Source organism: Armigeres subalbatus, unplaced genomic scaffold (genome assembly GCF_024139115.2).
Source record: "Armigeres subalbatus isolate Guangzhou_Male unplaced genomic scaffold, GZ_Asu_2 Contig1074, whole genome shotgun sequence".
Lineage (NCBI taxonomy): Eukaryota > Metazoa > Arthropoda > Insecta > Diptera > Culicidae > Armigeres > Armigeres subalbatus.
Window position 1 is genome coordinate 136752 of NW_026941818.1, and position 21238 is coordinate 157989.

Below are 21238 nucleotides of genomic sequence, written 5' to 3' on the forward strand. Positions count from 1 at the left end.
GTCCCTCTGTGTGTTGGCTATCGTAGAGAAGTCAATTTGGGGTGCACGTGGCATCATCATTCTTGATACCACCACCTTGATACCTGGTAAGGCCACCTGGAAAGCCGGCAATGCGCTGGAACGATACCATGGTGTTCTTCTAAAAAAGCGAGTCATGATGTTCGATGCTGCAAGGACACGCAGCTAACTTCGAGGGTGCGTTGTGCACTGGCCCCCCTTCGAAGCATTACTTTCTGGTTGTACCGAAGGGACGATGGGCTTGGCGGCAATGGAATCGGTTTAGCGGGTCGGGGATGTAGTCCTGCCTCCTTGTTTGCTTTTGGAGGTGGTCCCTAACCCCGCACTTCCTGGACGTCCGACCCAGGATGTCTGTTGAGCAGATTCCCCCTCCATTGCTATGAAAAAAATACACACACACATACATACCTACGGACAGACAGACATGTGCTCAGTTCGTTGAGCTGAGTCGATTGGTATACAACACTATGGGTCTCCGGGCCTTCTATACAAATTTCATTCTTGGAGTGAAATGATAGCCTTTCGGTACAGCTTTGTTGTACGAGAAAGGCAAAAAGAGGATTTTTTTAATTTCTGTTGTTTAACCTTCAAATGTTGACTTTAACAAAAAAAAGTTGTGTATTTCAGTGTTTTATGCATAAATCGTGCCGGGTAGATTTCTTTATTTAAGCTATGGGAATTTAAAATATTGGAAATTTCTTCGACTTATGGCAGCAAGTTCAAAATTCTCCTACTAGGGGGTCAACTATTTTGGTTACTTTACTATACATGGGCATCATTGCATTCTTCCAAATTCTAATAATACAAGTAGCAAGATTAGAATTTTAAATAACCTAAGGTGTTAAATTATTTACAATCTTGATATCGAAGTATACAGCCATTATCGCGCTTTGTCAGGGTGACAATAAAATATGCATAAACTCAGCATGCTGGCTAGTATAGCCACCAGTGGTGTTACTCTCGAAAGATATCCATTTCCAGCCCCGGCTAGATTTCCGGCTATCACACCTCGTGCTTCGTCATCTGTCAAGTAAGAGAGTTCATTAGCCAACTAATTTAGGATGGATTTGAGCAACTTACCGTCCAAAATTTGAACGATGGTACTGGCAGCGCCATATAATTCCGGAGCGCACGTGTAATTGCCAGAGTCGTCAAAGTCGACGTTTCGTATCACGTGGTAGGATGTGATACTGTTCAAATGCGTTTTATCCCTCTTGCGCAACGAGTCGTAGGAAACGATCTGAAAAGAAGTTTTTTTTTCCCAAATTTGAGTTTTGAATTACATATATTTTAAGATTTTTAGTTGGTTTCGTTACATCATTCTGGTGATACCATATAACATGATTCGGCCGACGATCGTAGTTGTGATTTATGATGCACGTTAGGTTAAGATTTTCACCTTTGTATGCATATATCATAGTTCCTTCCACGATTTGCGTAGTTGCTGTTAAATATAAGTAATCTAAAATAGATAATAATAATAAGAATTAGTATACTCATCACGAGTTAATAAAATCACTAAATGATCTTGAGTTAATGAAACAAACAAATTACAGGAATTTATCTATTAATTACGTAGCACAATAATTTCATACCATTTCTATACCCCTCAGCCCCTATGTGACACATCAATCAGACGGTTTCAAAATAATTCTTCAAAACTTTTCAACAATGTTTGTATTATCTACAGAAGACAAAGACAATGCTACGTTCAATTATATTTGCAACCGTGAGATATTTGTTGTGAACTTGAACAAACTGCGACTATTTACATATTTCCTCTAAAGCGAAATTGTAGTCATGTTAACAGATGGGTGTGTTTATCTATAGACCAGAGTCAATTATATAGAGTTGCGCAAAGAGTGAAGCCAAATCTACCTATTGAACTGTCAAACCGTCTACCTATCGAGCAAAGTAAACAAATGCTAGTTGGTAAGGCGGAAGTATTGTTATCGCCTAATGATTATTATGGCAAATTAAAACACAAGAAGTAAAATATATTAGGTTTGTTTTAGAAGCAGCGTAAAACACTTCAATATACCCCCTAATAAAGTAGCAACAAGAAACTAACTTCTTCGCCCTCTGTAGGAAGCCTGATTTTCGAATTTGAAAGCCTTAGAAGTGAACACTCCCATGAAGTCACTTGGAGGGTTGAACAAAAATGCAAGTTGCCATCATAATAACATGAGCATCATTCAGCATCAGTGTAAGCAGATCCTCTTTGCGCAACTCTATATATAGACTCTGCTATAGACCAAAAACATTATTGTGTGGGTGTGAAAGAGCTCTTAAAATCGTGTATGGATTGTAACACTTTAGCTATATTCCCTTTCTCCTCTAAGCGCTACGTAATAAATTGACGCTCCCTAACTCATATATAATTGACTGTCCCTTATCTAAAAAGTGAGTTTTCTATTGTATATGGGCAGATCGGATAAATCGTGAATTATACGAATAGAATAATTTTGGACGTGAGATTCCCCGGGAACATAACGCATATTCCAAACACATGCGTTTAGTATCTTAAGGTTACGAGATTGGTCAAAGTTCTCCCGTCTTATGTTTATTTAATATCATGTATCACGTAATGAAGTTAGTAATCTAAACAGGCGTATAAGCGCCCAAAATCAAATCTATCAATGATATACGAAAAAAAAACGCGAATTAAGTTGAAATGAAATAGCCTTATAAACGAGAGTGTTCGAAGTATGAGTCATCACGAGCAAAATTTGAAAACATAATGAGTGCATATACAGGGTGTCGACTACCTGGAAAAACCTGGAAAGTCAGGGAATTTCAATTTGGACCTGGAATGTCAGGGAAAGTCAGGGAATTTTGATTGAGGTCAGGGAAAAAATCACAAAACTGTAATAATAAAAATTCATATTGATTTAAAAAAAAATCAAGCTGTGAAGCATATTTTATTTTTTCGTGTGACCCGTTGGCAGTCTCTAGACTAAAAGTCTACTTCGGGCATATTCCATGTTCCTCATGGTAATCTAATTTGCCTCTATTAATCTATTTTAGATCAATAACAGAGGTTGCTCAAATGGTCACTGTTCAGGTCTGATCCAAATAGCTTTTATGAAACGTCTCCCCTTATAGTTTATCATTTAAATTTAAAAAATCACATGAATAAAGAAAAAACAACATATTCAGTTTTAGTGTTTTTGTGTCAGAGTAATTTTTAAATTTTTTGCAGTTTCTTCATTAGTGGCGTGCAAGTCATGTTCCCATCAAACAAAAGAAGTACTAAAAATTCGGTCAAATATTTAATCATCAACCGAGAGAGCTAGTCGTAATGTAATTATGTTGATGTGATTGTAGGAAATACGATATATCACAATTAATTTAAATTGCTGACTATATTGCAAGTAATCGACTCCAATGAAAAACCAATAATATCCCATTATCTTTTGATGTAAAATGATCGCCTAAATGTATGAAAATTATCTAGTGGAAGCAATCGAAACTGAATCGAAATGCCTAAATGGGCCATAGTTCAGAACCGTTCAACAAACAATCATCAAAAAATTTCAACCTACAACCAAAAACTTGATATTTTAAGGCTTATTTCAAGAAAACGTCGAATACTACGATTGAAAGTGCCACAAACAAGATTCTGTAGATAATGTTTAAAAACCATTTCATGAACTTCCATTTGATGATAGGCTTATAAAGACATTGGCACTTAGGTGGTCAAATTATTGAGCATGTTGAGAGAATGATAGTGGATAAAAGCATAATATGGTCTACCGCATGTAAGTAGGTGGTGATGGTAAAACCACAGACAAACAGACATAACACTTATGAAATTCTCATCGTTCACTGATTTACTGGTCAATTTGAAAAAATCACGAATCAGATGGCGGTAGTGGGAAAACTCGAGCAAATCGGATGCGCGTGCCACGAGTGATCGATTGGTCAATTAATGATTAGACCAATCGATCACTCGTGGCACGCGCATCCGATTTGCTCGAGTTTTCCCACTACCGCCATCTGATTCGTGGTTTGCCCAACTTAGTGAAAACAACAGATGTCGTTAGTGTGTGTACGACGATGAATTTGATGAGTCAATGTTCAATGTGTTATGTCTGTTTGTCAGTGGTAAAACGTTACTCCATACTCCACAATCATAGACGCTCTCCTAGAAAATTTAAAGTAATTTGATATAAATTGACAGAATCAAGAAATACACATCAATCAGGTTTCAAAATAATTCTTCAAAACTTTTCAACAATGTTTGTATTATCTACAGAAGACAAAGACAATGCTATGTTCAATTATATTTGCAACCGTGAGATATTTGTTGTGAACTTGAACAAACTGCGACTATTTGCATATTTCCTCTAAAGCGAAATTGTAGTCATGTTAACAGATGGGTGTGTTTATCTATAGACCAAAAACATTATTGTGTGGGTGTGAAAGAGCTCTTACATTCTTGTGTACAATTTGCTTAATGTTTGCTACTCACTACAGCGTGTTCGGCACTCACCTCGAGTGCGATCGTAGCAGGCTCGTCCAGGTAGCAAGTCAGTCTGTCATATTCGACAGCAAACCAGCGGACAGGTAAGACGCGTTGCATCTGGATAGGTGGTTCCTTTCCAGCTCATTTCCGATTCTCACAATTATTAAAAACCGGCAATGTTTCAGTATCACATTCGCTGCTTTGATTTTTTGTAGATTTATTAGAGTGATTTTGTGTGTATAAAATAAGTTCATCACTAAACGTTACTATTGATGTTTACAAAACCATTTTATCAGGAAATATTCTGGTTGATGTTTGAGAATTTTGTTCACAAATTACTGCAGTGAGATACACTGGTTTCTGTTCGATTAACATTTTCCCATTTTTTAATTCATCCTAAATGTTTAACGCATAATAATAACTGTGGGGAATAAAGTGAGTCTGAAAATGCATTTGCATTTGTTGGTTACATTGATGGATAAAGTGGAACGTATTTGTTATTTCATGATAAAAATAATGTAATAAACTAAAATATTTCAAAATGACATTAATAGACATTAATTCACATCGTCAATCGTAGTTGGCATTTGAAATGCCAGCATACTAAGAAGCTAATGAGAAGAAATTTGAAATTCAATCTCAGTAGGCTGACAGGAATTCTAGATGATTCGATCGGTGAAAATAACGATCATTCAGTGTTATGTTTTGAGGCGTGAATATGCGAATTATCCTTCGGTGTTCCGCACTTGTTTTCGTTGGTAAAAGCATTGGCGTAACTAATGGAAAATTCTAGGGAGGGCTAATTTTTTTTAAATTTTTCTACTTTTCCACTCAAAACAATCAAGTTATCGTTTTCGCTCAATGCTCAAAACAAATAATATATATTGTTCGTAAGTTGCCCGACCAAACAAACATGGACCTATTAAGGTCACTCCTGACGGAATCCAAGTTTAAAAGGCTCGCGTTTTCGAGGCACACCACTCGATTCAGAGGCGGCGCACAACTGTCATTTTGTTGATTTAGCTTTGCTGCGTCGCAGCATGCGTGAAATAATAAAAATGACAGTTGTGCGTTGCTTCCGTACCGAGTGGTGTGCCCCTAACGCGAGCACTTTAAACTTGGATTCCGTCAGGAGGACTTAACATATAACACATCCATTGACGACTTGAACATTATAAATTATGGTCCACGGACCACGACACTCAGCCTATAAAAAAAATAGAAATGTCGTGAGAAAATCATAGGAGCCTTAGAAAAGCAAAATGAGTTCTTTCTCACTTACATTTCAATTACCTCTCTTAAAATAAATAAACCTAGCTTGTTTACTGAAAATTGAAAATTTTCAAGAAATAGCAGCATTACGAAATCCCTAAACACTTTACCAGGCAAATCGAAAATGCCTGAATTTGATACATGCATATGAAACGTTGTATCACATTTTTTATCCTGCAGCCTTATAGGTCTATTTTACAAAGCGTGAGATCATAATTGTTTTCCTCAAAACTTCAAGAAAACTTGAAAATTTTAAAATATTGCTCATTTGCTGAGAAACTTCATTTTTTTAACTACACAGTAAACAATATATTATGTATCTGATTCTGTTATAAATTTTTAATCTTTGTGACAAAACTGTAACATAATTTAATTTTTTTTTGGTTTAAAGTAGTGTCATTTTTTATATAAATTTAGATATCTTAACAATATCCTGCATCAAATTTCTAGCAAATTTTGTTGAAGAAATTTAAAACATAATAACATATGTTAAAATAATTTTGATTGGTATTTGTGGTATTTTGGTATTTATCATGAGGTATAGCCCCCGAATCAGTTCATTATCGTAACAGATTCCGAAAAACGTCTCTCACGATATGCTACCTATCAAGAGGGACATGATAAGTAAAAGATTTTGATATTCTCCTTTGGATTCAAACCCTGTGGTTTTCACAAAAAAATATTGTTTGGACGTGAATTTGCAAATCGCAAAGTGGCCCTGAATTATTCGAAATTCAAAACCCCTGATAAATAGATTCAACAGATAGTTACGCTCAGACAGCTAGATATGTACAATACTTATGCAAAGTAGCAAACATTCTAAGGGGGGGGGGGGGGCTATTTGGATCCTAGGTGGGGCTATAGCCCCCCTAGCCCCCCTGTAGTTACGCCAATGGGTAAAAGGCAAATCGGGAGGCGGGTTTGGTTGGCTACGACAATGACGTAGTCGTTGCTCCCTACAAGGTAAGGAACGTCAGCAGTAAAAGAAAAGCTGAATGAGGCAAAAAAATATGGTAAGCCTCCGACGTGAAAAATATGGCAAAAGAAATGATAAGCTATGATTGGTGAAGGGTAAAAAACAAGGTAAACCCTAAACGAGATATGGCAAAAAATAGTGGTAAGCCTCAGTTTGAAAAAATGGCAAAAAATAATGGTAAGCCATGCTATATAAAAGGCAAAAAAATAATGGTAAGCCTAAGTTGGAAAAGAGAACGGTAAAAAAAAGATAAGCCATGATATGCTAAGGGCATATAGAAAGAGAGAGAGAACGCGAGAAAATAACATGGCAAAAAAAATTAAGAAAAGTCATAAAAAAATTACATCGGATTTGGATTGGATATAGATTTGATTTGGATTGGATTTGATTTGGATTGGATTTGGAATGGATTTGGATTGGATTTGGATTGGATTTAGATTGGATTTGGATTGGATTTGGATTGGATTTGGATTGGATTTGGATTGGATTTGGATTGGATTTGGATTGGATTTGGATTGGATTTGGATTGGATTTGGATTGGATTTGGAATGGATTTGGATTGGATTTGAATTGGATTTGGATTGGATTTGGATTGGATTTGGATTGGATTGGATTTGGATTGGATTGATTTGAATTGGTTTGGATTTCATTGGTTGGATTGGATCTAGATTGTATTTGGATTGGTTTGGATTGGATTTGGATTGGTTTGGATTGGTTGGATTGGTTGGATTAGATATGGTTTGGATTGGTTTGGTTGGTTTGGATTGGATTGGATTGGTTTGGATTGGTTTGGATTGGTTGGATTGGTTTGGATTGGTTTGGATTGGATCTGGATTGGATTGGATTGGATTGGATTGGTTTGGATTAGATATGGATTTGGATTGGTTTGGATTTGGATTGGATTGGATTGGTTGGATTTGGATTGGTTTGGATTGGTTTGGATTGAATTTTGATTGGTTTGGATTGGATCTGGATTGGTTTGGATTGGTTTGGATTAGATATGGATTTGGATTGGTTTGGTTTGGTTTGGATTGGATTGGATTGGTTTGGATTGATTTGGATTGGATTTGGATTGGATTTTGATTGGATTTGGATTGGATTTAGATTGGATTTGAATAGGATTTGGATTTGGATTGGATTTGGATTGAATTTGGATTGGATTTGGATTGGATTTGGATTGGATTCGGATTAGATTTGGATTGGATGTTGATTGTATTTGCATGGGATTTTGATTAGATTGGATTTGTGTAGAAGGTGGATGTGATTTGGGTTAGATTGGTTTAGTTAATGGCTTAGTAAATCAATAGTTTAACAGAATTATCTGAGCAGTTTAAGGACAGCGCCAATGCTTTAGAGCCACAGATAATAAATTCACAGCTGTTATTGATATATAAACAACTGCGCCGGTATGAAATAAAGAATTCAATTAAATTCATGTTTTCGTATTAACAGCTCCAAAAAAAATCCTAACAAAAAAAAGAAAGAGTAGAGACAGTGAATATTGTGGGGAATAAAGTGAGTCTGAAAAATGCATTTGCATTTGTTGGTTACATTGATGGATAAAGTGGAACGTATTTGTTATTTCATGATAAAAATAATGTAATAAACTAAAATATTTCAAAATGACATTAATAGACATTAATTCACATCGTCAATCGTAGTTGGCATTTGAAATGCCAGCATACTAAAGCTAATGAGAAGAAATTTGAAATTCAATCTCAGTAGGCTGACAGAATTCTAGATGATTCGATCGGTGAACATAAACGACCATTCAGTGTTATGTTTTTGAGGCGTGAACATGCAATTATCCTTCGGTGTTCCGCACTTGTTTTCGTTGGTAAAAGGCAAATCGGAAGACGGATTTGCTTGGCTACGACAATAACCATGTAATTTTTCTTTGAATTATTTAGATTTTTTTAAATATGTTGCAAAGATTTTGGTTGCAAATTGTAGTCGCACGATCAAAATTACCAGCGAAAAAAATCGTTTAAAAACAGAATCCTGTGTACTTTGGAATATCTTCTGAAGATAATTATAATTATTTCTTTCTCAAAATTTTCCAAATTACTTCAAAATTCTCCCTGAAAAATAAATAATGTTCGGTAGTTTTTATTTAAAAAAAATAATTTCAAAAAACTTAATAGACTGTACGGTGTTTACTCAAATTAGAATGTATTTGTGGGGGGATTTATACAAAAAGTATGCCAAGGAATCTTCAAACATTTTTTCAGTTGTTGAAAAAGTTTAACATCGAGTTGATAGTAATTGAACTTTCTGTAAAAAAAACAATGCTGTTAATCCAAAACGTTTGATCCACTTTGGAAGTTTTGGCAAATAACTAAAACTCGATAAAATAATGTAGGAATAGATGTAGCTTTTTTTTTGTCTTTATTAGCGAGACTTTCAGCCCTATGGGTTGGCTCCTCTCGAGATGTAGCTCTCCCTAGCATTTGAGGCTAGTTATGTCACTTCTTCTCAGAAGGACCTGAGCATATTCAAACTAGAGGCCTGAATAAGAGAAACGCGGATAGGTATGTGCCGCCAATCGAACCGTCAAAAAACAGCAGCCAATCGAGCAGGAGACCTGTCAAGCAGCCAAAATGTTGGCTCAAATACTGAAAACGGCTAAATTTGATTTTATGCCGTTTTTAAATAAACAAATTTGAATGGATTTTTTATTAGTTTACAATAATTTATGCAAGTTATTTAAATATTATGAAATTAAATTGCATTGTTTATTGGATTCTATTGTTATGTGATGAGGAGACATTAAATAACGGATTGTGAGATTTTACCTACATAAACCATTTCTTCCTTTTCACGTGTTGTTCTTTGATGAAGAATATTGAATGCAGTGTTGGCAGAGTCATATTTTCTATCCGCGTTTCTCTTATTCAGGCCTCTATTCTTCATCAAAGAGCAACACATGAAAAGAGAGAAATGGTTTATGTAGATAAAATCTCACAATCCGCTATTTAATGTGTCCACATCACATGACAATAGAATACAATAAACAATGCAATTTAATTTCATAATCTAGAAATTACTTGCATATATTATTGTAAACTAATGTAAAATGCATTCAAATTTGTTTATTTAAAAACGGCATTAAATCAAATTTAGCCGTTTTCAGTATTTGTGCCAACATTTTGGCTGCTTGACAGGTCTCCTGCTCGATTGGCTGCTGTTTTTTGACGGTTCGATTGGCGGCACATACCTATCCGCGTTTCTCTTATTCAGGCCTCTAATTCAAACCAATATATTTAAAGTATCCCAGTGATTATAATGTTTTCCTGGACTTATTGTAAGTGCTGAATAGATTTGTGTGAGATTGTAGGAATTGAATTCTTGAATATCTGTGATATTGCAAGCAGTAAAAGCCCCAAACGCAATACAACGGAACGGCGACGGAAACGGAAAATTTGACAGTTAGCCCATATATTTTCTGTCAAATTTGCCGTTTCCGTCGCCGTTCCGTTGTATTGCGTTTGAGGCTTAAGTGACGATTATCAGAAATCCATACACCCCACAGAAAGTTAATAAGCATTCTTATTCCGTAAATATACTTCAGAGAAGGTTTTTTGGCGTTCCTGATAATACCCGCAAATCCGTAAACATTTTTTCACGGAATTTAAAGGATTTCTAGAAGCTTCCACGATTGTTTGGAAAGAGTTCCAAAGTCTTGTCAAAAGATAAGATAGGTACAAGATTTCACATAAATTTCCAGAAAGAATGTGAAAACTTCAACGATTTGAAAAAGTAGCCGTGGAGGTCTATTGCGATTCTAAAGAAACCGTGAGAATTCCCGAAGGTTGATGAGGGCACCAGAAAGTTTATAACATTATTTGGAGCCAATTTTGGAGAGATGTGTGTAATGCTGAATTATAATAGCCTTTCGGGAGCTCTGCGCATTTACTAGAATCTTTGTGAACGACCAGAATTACCTACCATTTATTACAAAACCTTAATGTTCTGCTTCTACAAGTGAATAAGCTTCCAATAACTCAGGAACTCGTTTGGCCTTCAAGGATTTAAACATGCAGGGATTTTCATATGCTTAAGAATTTGAAAAAAATCATACCTGGAATTTTTCGAGAAATGACTGGAAAGTCAGGGAATTTTATTTTCAAATTTGAGTCGACACCCTGATATAGAAAACATTTTGATTTTGACATAAAATTGAAATCATAATTTGTTTTCAAATATGAATCATCATGATTGATTACATATTTCGATAGATTAAATTGTATGATCTAACATCAAACTGAGTACTTATTAGCCAATACCAACATTATAGGTTACGATTAGTTCTCATCGATAGCAGGAATAGTTTTCGATTTGATGTCACAGAAAGATTTTTCTGCTATACAATAAAACGTTTAACCGTTAAAACGACCAAAAAATATCAAATTAAGTAATCATAACCGGCGAATCCCCAACATCAAGACATGTTATCACTTTGCTCTCAAGTTTTGCTCGGGATATTCGGGATTTTAATCAAAAGCGTAACTGACGACCTAAAATTTGTGACATACGTGCCATAATTCAAAACCGACTAACGATCAAATACATTGGAAAATGAAACATTTGCGGTTATATTTTTTCCAGATCACAGGTTTAAAATTAATAACTGATAAATTTCTAAAAAAAATATTCCTCTTACCTCTATCCGAATACATCCGGTTATAAATGTCTCCGCTGTTGTAACTATTGCCACTGGAATTATTACGTTTCGCTTCTGATAGACTCGGTAGACTGGTCGGCACTGGTATGTCGTACAGAATGTCGTCTTGTCTTCGTACGAGATCGGAATCATCTGGAAATAATCGAGAAGAGTAAAATCATCCGTTCAGTTTACGCGTTTGGCAAGTCATTAATGTGGCAGAGGCAATAAATCAAATCTTCCGCCATACCGCCCTAGAGACGATCAAAATATTGGATGAAAAACTAAAGGCCGAACGGCAAAGAGGAGAGATCGTTTACACACCAATTATTAGTCGGTTGATTTCCTAAGCAATAATTCACGCGCCGATTATTGGAACGACTCGAAGTCAAATGGGTTTCCTAAATATAAAGTGAACCGTTCAACATGTTTATGAATTAACGATGACATCAAGACATCTATCTGTAGTGGAGGATGATGCAAACCCACCAAAGGTGTCAACGGTTATGTAAATTAACCAGTTAATAACTCCGACTACCGTATTTATAAAGCTATGAGTGTCAAAATAAACGTCGACTTGAGGGCAAACATAACGCCTCCGCATATGTTGGGCATACGGCTGAGTGCCTCCGGTATGTGTGACATTTATCTTTTCTTTCGTTGCCTTCCTCAAAGTGGTTTGGAGTCGATCCAGAATGTCTAAACTGAAATAATACATGACGTACTGCCAACCATCCAGAAGATTTTTTCCACGTCTTATGTTGTTATGTTCATATCAGGTTTGAAAAGTTTATTTTAATTCAAAATCTGTTTGCATTATAATTACTTCAATCTGTTCTGAAAAAAGAACTCAAAATAAACCACCAAGTAGTGGCACTGCCTTTCTCGCATTTAGCCAAAAACGAATCTTTATGGGTTGGTTCATCATTCTCTTCATAACTTTCGAACGCAATGACCAAGAATGAACACGAAAGCCGATTGCTCCACTCCCGTCATTTTTTTTTGGAACAGTGAAAGCCAAAGGGGCCCTCCTTAGCCTAGCGGTAAGATGTGTGACTTAAAGCAAGACCATGCTGAGGGTCGCTGGGTTAGATTCCCAGGTTTCTAATCCAAGTTACCTAGACCGGTACCTAGGCAATTTTCGGTTTGGAAATTCTCTCGACTTCCCTGGGCATAAAAGTATCATTGTATCAAAGTATCAAAGTATCAGCCGCATGATATATGAATGCAAAAATAGTAACTTAGTTAGAAACCTCGTAGTCAATAAATGTGGAAGTGCTGAATGAACACTAAGCAGCGGGGCGGCAATGTCCCAGTAGGAGATATAATGCCAATAATAATAATAATAATGGATGCGACGTCTGGAGACCCGCATAGCTACACTGCGGTCAAAGGTTGGTCGATTAACACAGTACAAGCAGGGGAATCGATCAACCAGGCTAGTTCGGAATGTTGCTGAAATTGTGAAACCAACAGAACTCCGTGATCTCACCGAGGCGAACATAACTGAGATCCTTGACACCCATGTACAGCGGTTGAGTGCTCTTGCTAAACGACTGCGACGTCATGGAGAATGTTCGAAGAGAAAGGTGCAAAATCGAATGTTCAACATCAACGAAAGGGAGTTCCACAACCACATCCGAAACGACAAAGCCGACTTTGGCGAGGGCCTTCCGGAGATTGGAGAAGTCACGCAGTTTTGGTCCAATCTATGGGAGAACCCCGTCATACACAATGGCGATGGGGTGTGGATGGCAGAAGAAGAGCGATATTGTGGTGGAATTGGAGACATGACCGCTATCAACGTGACCGCCCAAGACATACGTGAGGCTACCCGGTATACCAGGAATTGGGCTGCACCAGGACCCGATTTTGTGCATAATTTCTGGTATAAAAAACTCACAACGGTCCACGGGCGGATGGCGGAATGCTTCAACACGGTACTAGATAACCCCGGGCAGCTACCGGAATTCATCACTAGGGGTGTCACTTATCTTCTGCCGAAGGATCGGAACACTTTGAACCCAGCCAAGTACAGACCAATAACGTGCCTTTCGAGTCTGTACAAAGTGCTGTCATCGGTAATAGCGAGGAGGGTGCAGAACCATTGCGACGTCAACAACCTGATGACCGAGGAACAAAAACGCTACACACGAGGCTACAAGGATCAGGTCATCATTGATGCAGTCGTTGTTGGGCAGGTCACCCACAAGCAAAGAAAACCTGAGCATGGCGTATATCGACTATAAAAAGTACTCAGTACCTCACTCGTACCTTCTTAAGATACTGCAGTTGTATAAGATAGATGATAACGTCATCAGGCTAATGCAGCACGCTATGGGGATGTGGAGCACATCGCTACACATTACCGACGGAGAAAAGGTGTTACGGTCCAGGACTCTCAGCATCAGGAGGGGCATATTCCAAGGCGATACCTTTAGTCCTCTATGGTTTTGCCTTGCCATGAACCCTCTTAGCAGAGCACTCAACCAACACAACTATGGCTATCATTTGAAGAGTGGGGAAAGGAGTACAAACATTACCCACACCTTCTTTATGGACGACTTGAAGCTGTTTGCGGAATCTGTGGAGAAGCTGCACCAATTTCTGCGGCTTGTAACGGTATTCAGCAACGACATCCGGATGGAGTTTGGTATCGATAAATGTCGATCCATACATCTACACCGGGGTCACCTGGTGGATGCCGACAGTTTCCGCGTCAACGAACAGGAGGAGATTCGAAACATGGTTGAAGGCGAAACGTACAAGTTCCTCAAGAAAGAGCTGCAGGAAAAGTTCTTGCATCGTGTCAACGGTATTTTGAAGAGCCTCTTGTCGGCCGGCAACAAGGTGAAGGCGATAAACACGTTTTCTGTGCCCTTGTTGACATACAGTTTCGGGGTGGTGAAGTGGACCAAGACTGACTTGGAGGCGTTAGAACGAGCAGTACGAGTGGCGTTCACTAAGCATCGCATGCGCCATCCAAAATCGTCCATTGAGAGAGTCACCCTGCCACGTACAGTAGGAGGAAGAGGCGTCACCGATATACAGACACTATGTGTTTCCCAGATCCAGTAGTTGCGAAGACACTTCGAGGAAAGCCAGAACCGCCATGAAATCTATCGCGCTGTGTATGAAGCTGACCACGGATTCAGTGCCCTGCATCTGGCGCAGGAGGACTATCAGCTGAATTGCGACATCAAATCTGTCGACGAGATGATCGCATCGTGGAAGCAGAAGGAGTTACATGGGACGCACCCCCATCAACTGGAGCTGGAATATATCGACAAAGCGGCGTCGAATACGTGGCTGGTGCGGGGTGAACTCTTCTCGGAAACAGAAGGATTCATGGTAGCCATTCAGGACCGGGTAATTGCGACGAAGAACTATCGGCACTATATATTGCACGAAAACGTGGAGGACCGCTGCAGGAAGTGCAATTCAGTAGGAGAGACGATCGAACATATCGTGTCCGGGTGTTCAGCCTTAGCTGATTCAGCCTATCTCGGTCGTCATAACGAAGTAGCCAAGATTGTGCACCAACAGCTTGCTTTAAAGCACAACTTGGTTAACCAGTTTGTCGCCTACTACAAATATGTGCCTGTCCGGTTCTGGAAAATAGTTTTTGTGAAGCTGTATTGGGAACGCGAGATCATAACGGATGTCCTCATTCGTGCCAATCGGCCCGATATTGTGGTCTACGACAAAAGGATGAAGCAGGTAACCCTCATCGACATTGCTGTACCGCTAGACCATAATGTCCAAACAACATTCTCCAACAAGATAACGAAGTACCACGACTTGGCGGAGGAGTTGAAGCAGATGTGGCACCTGGAGGACGTGCGTATAATTCCAGTTGTTATCTCAGCAACCGGAATCGTCCTGAAAATCTCTTCTGAGATCCTTAGGAGAGCTGGAACTATCTCATAACCTCCATAGCATCCAAAGACAGTGGTTCTTGGGACTTGCAGCATCGTAAGAAGATTCCTGAACCACCATAACTAATACATCCGGTGCAAACGTTTATTATAGGGTTTTAAGTCAACCGGCGAATGAGATCCACAGAGTCTAATCCCCGTTGGCATTCAGATTGCCCGGGGTAGGTGAAAATTCCCAGCACGCTTGCTGAGGAAGTGCCAAAACTCTATAATAATAATAATAATAATAATAAGAAAGCAAATTAAATCCATGGCGAAATTAATAGATAGATGTTAGTGCAATGAGCCCCCTGGTAGTGGACACTCAGTTCTCAGCCATAAAAAAAGCGATCAAACAAAAAAGTTAAAACTAAATTAATTAAATATTGACTGAGAACAATTTAATTAAAAATTAATGCAAGAAAGAGAGAACAATGGCTATGTACATAAATCAAAACAGGTTCATTTCATTTATTTAGTTAACATCTAAACAGATAACACTGAATCAACAATTTGACGCCACAATGCACGGTTCGAGGACGCGTATCTCCATTCTCGCATACGCCCCACGCTCGCCAAGTCGTTCTGCACCTGGTCTGCCCATCTCGCTCGCTGCGCTCCACGCCGTCTCGTACCTGCCGGATCGGAAGCGAACACCATCTTTGCAGGGTTGCTGTCCGGCATTCTTGCAACATGTCCTGCCCATCGTACCCGTCCGGCTTTAGCTACCTTCTGGATACTGGGTTCGCCGTAGAGTTGGGCGAGCTCATGGTTCATTCTTCGCCGCCACACACCGTCTTCTTGCACACCGCCAAAGATGGTCCTAAGCACCCGTCTCTCGAATACTCCGAGTGCTTGCAAGTCCTCCTCGAGCATTGTCCATGTTTCATGTCCGTAGAGGACTACCGGTCTTATTAACGTCTTGTACATGATACATTTGGTGCGGTGGCGAATCTTTTTCGACCGCAGTTTCTTCTGGAGCCCGTAGTAGGCCCGACTTCCACAGATGATGCGCCTTCGTATTTCACGACTAACGTTGTTGTCAGCCGTTAGCAAGGATCCGAGGTAGACGAATTCCTCGACCACCTCGAAGGTATCCCCGTCTATCGTAACACTGCTTCCAGGCGGGCCCTGTCGCGCTCGGTTCCACCCACAAGCATGTACTTTGTCTTTGACGCATTCACCACCAGTCCAACTTTTGTTGCTTCACGTTTCAGGCGGGTGTACAGTTCTGCCACCTTTGCAAATGTTCGGCCGACAATGTCCATGTCATCCGCGAAGCAAATAAATTGACTGGATCTGTTGAAAATCGTACCCCGGCTGTTACACCCGGCTCTCCGCATGACACCTTCTAGCGCAATGTTGAACAACAGGCACGAAAGTCCATCACCTTGTCTTAGTCCCCGGCGCGATTCGAACGAACTGGAGTGTTCGCCCGAAATCTTCACACAGTTTTGCACACCATCCACCGTTGCTTTGATCAGTCTGGTAAGCTTCCCAAGAAGCTGTTCTCGTCCATAATTTTCCATAGCTCTACGCGGTCTATACTGTCGTATGCCGCCTTGAAATCAACGAACAGATGGTGCGTTGGGACCTGGTATTCACGGCATTTTTGAAGGATTTGCCGTACAGTAAAGATCTGGTCCGTTGTCGAGCGGCCGTCAACGAAGCCGGCTTGATAACTTCCCACGAACTCGTTCACTAATGGTGACAGACGACGGAAGATGATCTGGGAAATCACTTTGTAGGCGGCATTAAGGATGGTGATCGCTCGAAAGTTCTCACACTCCAGTTTGTCGCCTTTCTTGTAGATGGGGCATATAACCCCTTCCTTCCACTCCTCCGGTAGCTGTTCGGTTTCCCAGATTCTGACTATCAGTTTGTGCAGGCAAGTGGCCAGCTTTTCCGGGCCCATCTTGATGAGCTCAGCTCCGATACCATCCTTACCAGCTGCTTTATTGGTCTTTAGCTGTTGAATGGCATCCTTAACTTCCCTCAAGGTGGGGCTAGTTGGCTTCCATCGTCCGCTGAACTGACGTAGTCATCTCCTTCGCTGTCTTGACTTTCACTGCCTGTGCTCTCAGCGCCATTCAGATGTTCCTCGTAGTGCTGCTTCCACCTTTCGATCACCACACGTTCGTCCGTCAAGATGCTCCCATCCTTATCCCGGCACATTTCGGCTCGCGGCACGAAGCCTTTGCGGGATGCGTTGAGCTTCTGATAGAACTTGCGTGTATCTTGAGAACAGCACAGCTGTTCCATCTCCTCGCACTCCGCTTCTTCCAGGCGGCGTTTCTTCTCCTGAAAAAGGCGGGTCTGCTGTCTCCGCTTCCGTCTATAACGTTCCACGTTCTGCCGGGTACCTTGCTGCAGCGCGACCGCCCGCGCTGCGTCCTTCTCCTCCAGAATCTGTCTGCACTCTTCGTCGAACCAATCGTTCCGTCGACTTCGACCCGTATACCCGACGTTGTTCTCCGCTGCGTCGTTAATGGCTGCTTTAACTGTACTCCAGCAGTCCTCAAGAAGGGCCCCATCGAGCTCACCCTCTTCCGGCAACGCTGCCTCGAGATGCTGCGCGTATGCAGTGGCGACATCAGGTTGCTTCAGTCGCTCTAGGTCGTACCGCGGCGGTCGTCGGTACCGAACATTGTTGATGACGGATAGTTTTGGGCGCAGTTTAACCATCACCAGATAGTGGTCAGAGTCGATGTTAGCGCCACGATATGTCCTGACGTCGATAATGTCGGAGAAGTGCCGTCCATCAATCAGAACGTGGTCGATTTGTGATTCTGTCTGCAGTGGTGATCTCCAGGTGTACCGATACGGGAGGCTGTGTTGGAAGTAGGTGCTACGAATGGCCATATATTCTTGGAGGCGGCGAAATCAATTAGTCGTAGGCCGTTTTCGTTCGTCAGCCGGTGAGCGCTGAACTTTCCAATAGTCGGTCTAAACTCCTCCTCTTGGCCAACCTGAGCGTTCAAATCTCCTATGATGATTTTGACGTCGTGTCTTGGGCAGCTATCGTACTCACGTTCCAGCTGCGCGTAGAATGCGTCCTTATCATCATCAGTGCTTCCGGAGTGTGGGCTATGGACGTTGATTATGCTGAAGTTGAAGAACCGGCCTTTGATCCTCAACCTGCACATTCTTTCATTGATCGGCCACCACCCGATCACGCGCCTTTGCATATCGCCCATCACTATGAAAGCTGTTCCCAGCTCGTGTGTGTTGCCGCAGCTCTGGTAGATGGTATGATTACCTCTAAACGTTCGCACCATTGATCCCTTCCAACAAACCTCCTGTAGCGCTACGATGCCGAATCCACGGTCGCTTGAGCACATCGGCGAGTATGCGTGTGCTCCCGATGAAGTTGAGATTTGCAGTTCCACGAACCGAGTTTCCAATCGCTAGTCCCTTTTCGTTGCAGTGGTCTTCGCCGATGGTTCCGGTCCGTACTCTCTTGTTGATTGTTCGTTGCTTATGATTTTTAAAGGCTGGCTTGCAGGGCCTGACACCAAACCCCTAAATTTCCGGAGGACCATTCCTCCTTATTTCCGGTGGACCATGGTGCACAGTTTCACTTAGAGTCCCTCGCTGGCACTCGGACGATGATCAGCCGCCCCTAACATGGAGAACAGACGCTGTTGTGAGCCGATCCTGACATGGAGAACAGACGCTCAATAAGATTTGCACCTCCGGAGAGGAGCAAACTCCCCCCTTCCCTGTCAGCATACGACCATAGTTCCCACCGGGGTTGGTTACCCGATCTTCCCTAAGGTTGCTCGTATCCCGGCCAGCACCGCGGGGAGGTAGGGATAGGAGTTGCTGGGTAAGAGGCTAAGGACCGCGAAATGGGGTCTATTTTATTCCTTCAGGTACGCGAAGTACCAATGGTACGCTTTACCCAGCATTTGCCGTGCCCAGCAAATCAAAACAAGTGCTTCTAGTGGATTAAGCATCCTTTTAAAGAAGCACAGATTGAAAGCAAATAAACAAATTATTAACTTAAATTAGGAACTATAAATATTTAATCTTTAACGTTTAATGTTGGTGACGGATACAAAAAGACTATTAAAAGGTTTAATAGTACTTATATTATGAGTTGGTGTAAATTACTTTATTAGACATTTTATGTTGGATTTGAAGGTTAAACGATTGTTAATCAATCGTCAATCTCTGGGTAAGTTGTTTTCCTTTGCAGTATCTATAAAAGTAAACCGTTTCTGACCAAAGCTTGAATATGCACGAGGCATAAGTAAATGACTATTCTGTCTTGTAATACGATGTTCAGATACCACATCTTAAGTTATATTATGGATACTAGTTGGGTTATGTAGTATGTTATGAACCATGTTTGCTCCTCGCACATACCTTATATCGGCAGTAAAAGTCTGGCTCATGTTTAATGCACTTACCTAAACGCATTCCCTCACAACAGACTGCATTCGACGCAGTATCCTGCCCCATTGTTTCCTATTGAAAATTGGACGGATCGGACAATGGGTTTTGTTTGTTATGGCCAAAATATTTTTCTCACTTAAAAATCGCCTAAAAAGTCTAGCTCACTTTTAATGCACTAACCCTCAGCCGATTTCCTCACAACAAGTTGCATTCGACGCAGAATCTTGTCTCATTATTTCCTATTGAAAATTGGCCCGATCGGACGATGGTCTCAGAAGTAACGCCCAAAATAATTTGTTTTACCACACGAGAAAGGCATCATCACCGCTAGGTGGATTAATCTGGGTTTTTTAGTTTAGATTTACTGGCTCTTCCCCAAACTATTATCAAATAATTCAAATGAGAATGAATGTGAGCAAAATAGAGCATAAGCAAAACTTTTCGCGGGACGAAACTGCTAATACGTTTTAGAACTCCACACATGGTCGAAACTTTTCCAGCTACTTTTTTGATATGATGATCCCATGATAAGGTACTATCAAGGAGGATCTCAAGGTATTTAAATATATCTACATTTTCAATTATAACATCCCCCATCATTAATTCAGGTAGAATTGGAAGTGATTATCTAGGTGAACAAAAAATCATGTATTTGGTTTTCTGCAAGTTCATTGAAAGCATGTTGTTGGAAAAGTAGTTCTGAAGGGTTTGCGGTTGCGGGTCTTCACTCATACTTGAAATAATTGATCTTGGATCAACATTCATTTCATTTATTTAGTTAACATCTAAACAGATAACACTGAATCAACAATTTGACGCCACAATACACGGTTCGAGGCCGCATCTCTCCATCCTCGGATACGCCCCACGCTCGCCAAGTCGTTCTGCACCTGGTCTGCCCATCTCACTCGCTGCGCTCCACGCCGTCTCGTACCTGCCGGATCGGAAGCGAACACCATCTTTGCAGGGTTGCTGTCCGGCATTCTTGCAACATGTCCTGCCCATCGTACCCTTCCGGCTTTAGCTACCTTCTGGATACTGGGTTCGCCGTAGAGTTGGGCGAGCTCATGGTTCATTCTTCGCCGCCACACACCGTCTTCTTGCACACCGCCAAAGATGGTCCTAAGCACCCGTCTCTCGAATACTCCGAGTGCTTGCAAGTCCTCCCCGAGCATTGTCCATGTTTCATGTCCGTGGAAGACTACCAGTCTTATCAGCGTCTTCTACATGACGCATTTGGGGCGATGGTGAATCATTGTTGACCGCAGTTTCTTCTGGAGCCCGTAGTAGGCCCGACTTCCACTGATGATGCGCCTTCGTATTTCACGACTAACGTTGTTGTCAGCCGTTAGCAAGGATCCGAGGTAGACGAATTCCTCGACCACCTCGAAGGTATCCCCGTCTATCGTAACACTGCTTCCCAGGCGGGCCCTGTCGCGCTCGGTTCCGCCCACAAGCATGTACTTTGTCTTTGACGCATTCACCACCAGTCCAACTTTTGTTGCTTCACGTTTCAGGCGGGT

At 40.8% G+C, this 21238-nt stretch overlaps 1 protein-coding gene across 1 annotated transcript in view; it reads right to left on the reverse strand.

Moving 5' to 3' along the window:
* Nucleotides 1–801: 801 nt before the first annotated feature.
* The window catches only part of LOC134202181 (zwei Ig domain protein zig-8-like), a 64921-nt gene continuing 44484 nt past the window's right edge, over nt 802–21238 (reverse strand). Inside the window, exons 4-7 of the mRNA XM_062677230.1 lie at nt 11398–11550; nt 1335–1480; nt 1099–1258; nt 802–1041 (exon numbers count right to left, since the gene is read on the reverse strand). Of these exons, the coding sequence (XP_062533214.1) occupies nt 899–1041; nt 1099–1258; nt 1335–1480; nt 11398–11550 (602 nt within the window). The 3' untranslated portion in view covers nt 802–898. The remainder of the gene's footprint in view (nt 1042–1098; nt 1259–1334; nt 1481–11397; nt 11551–21238) is intronic.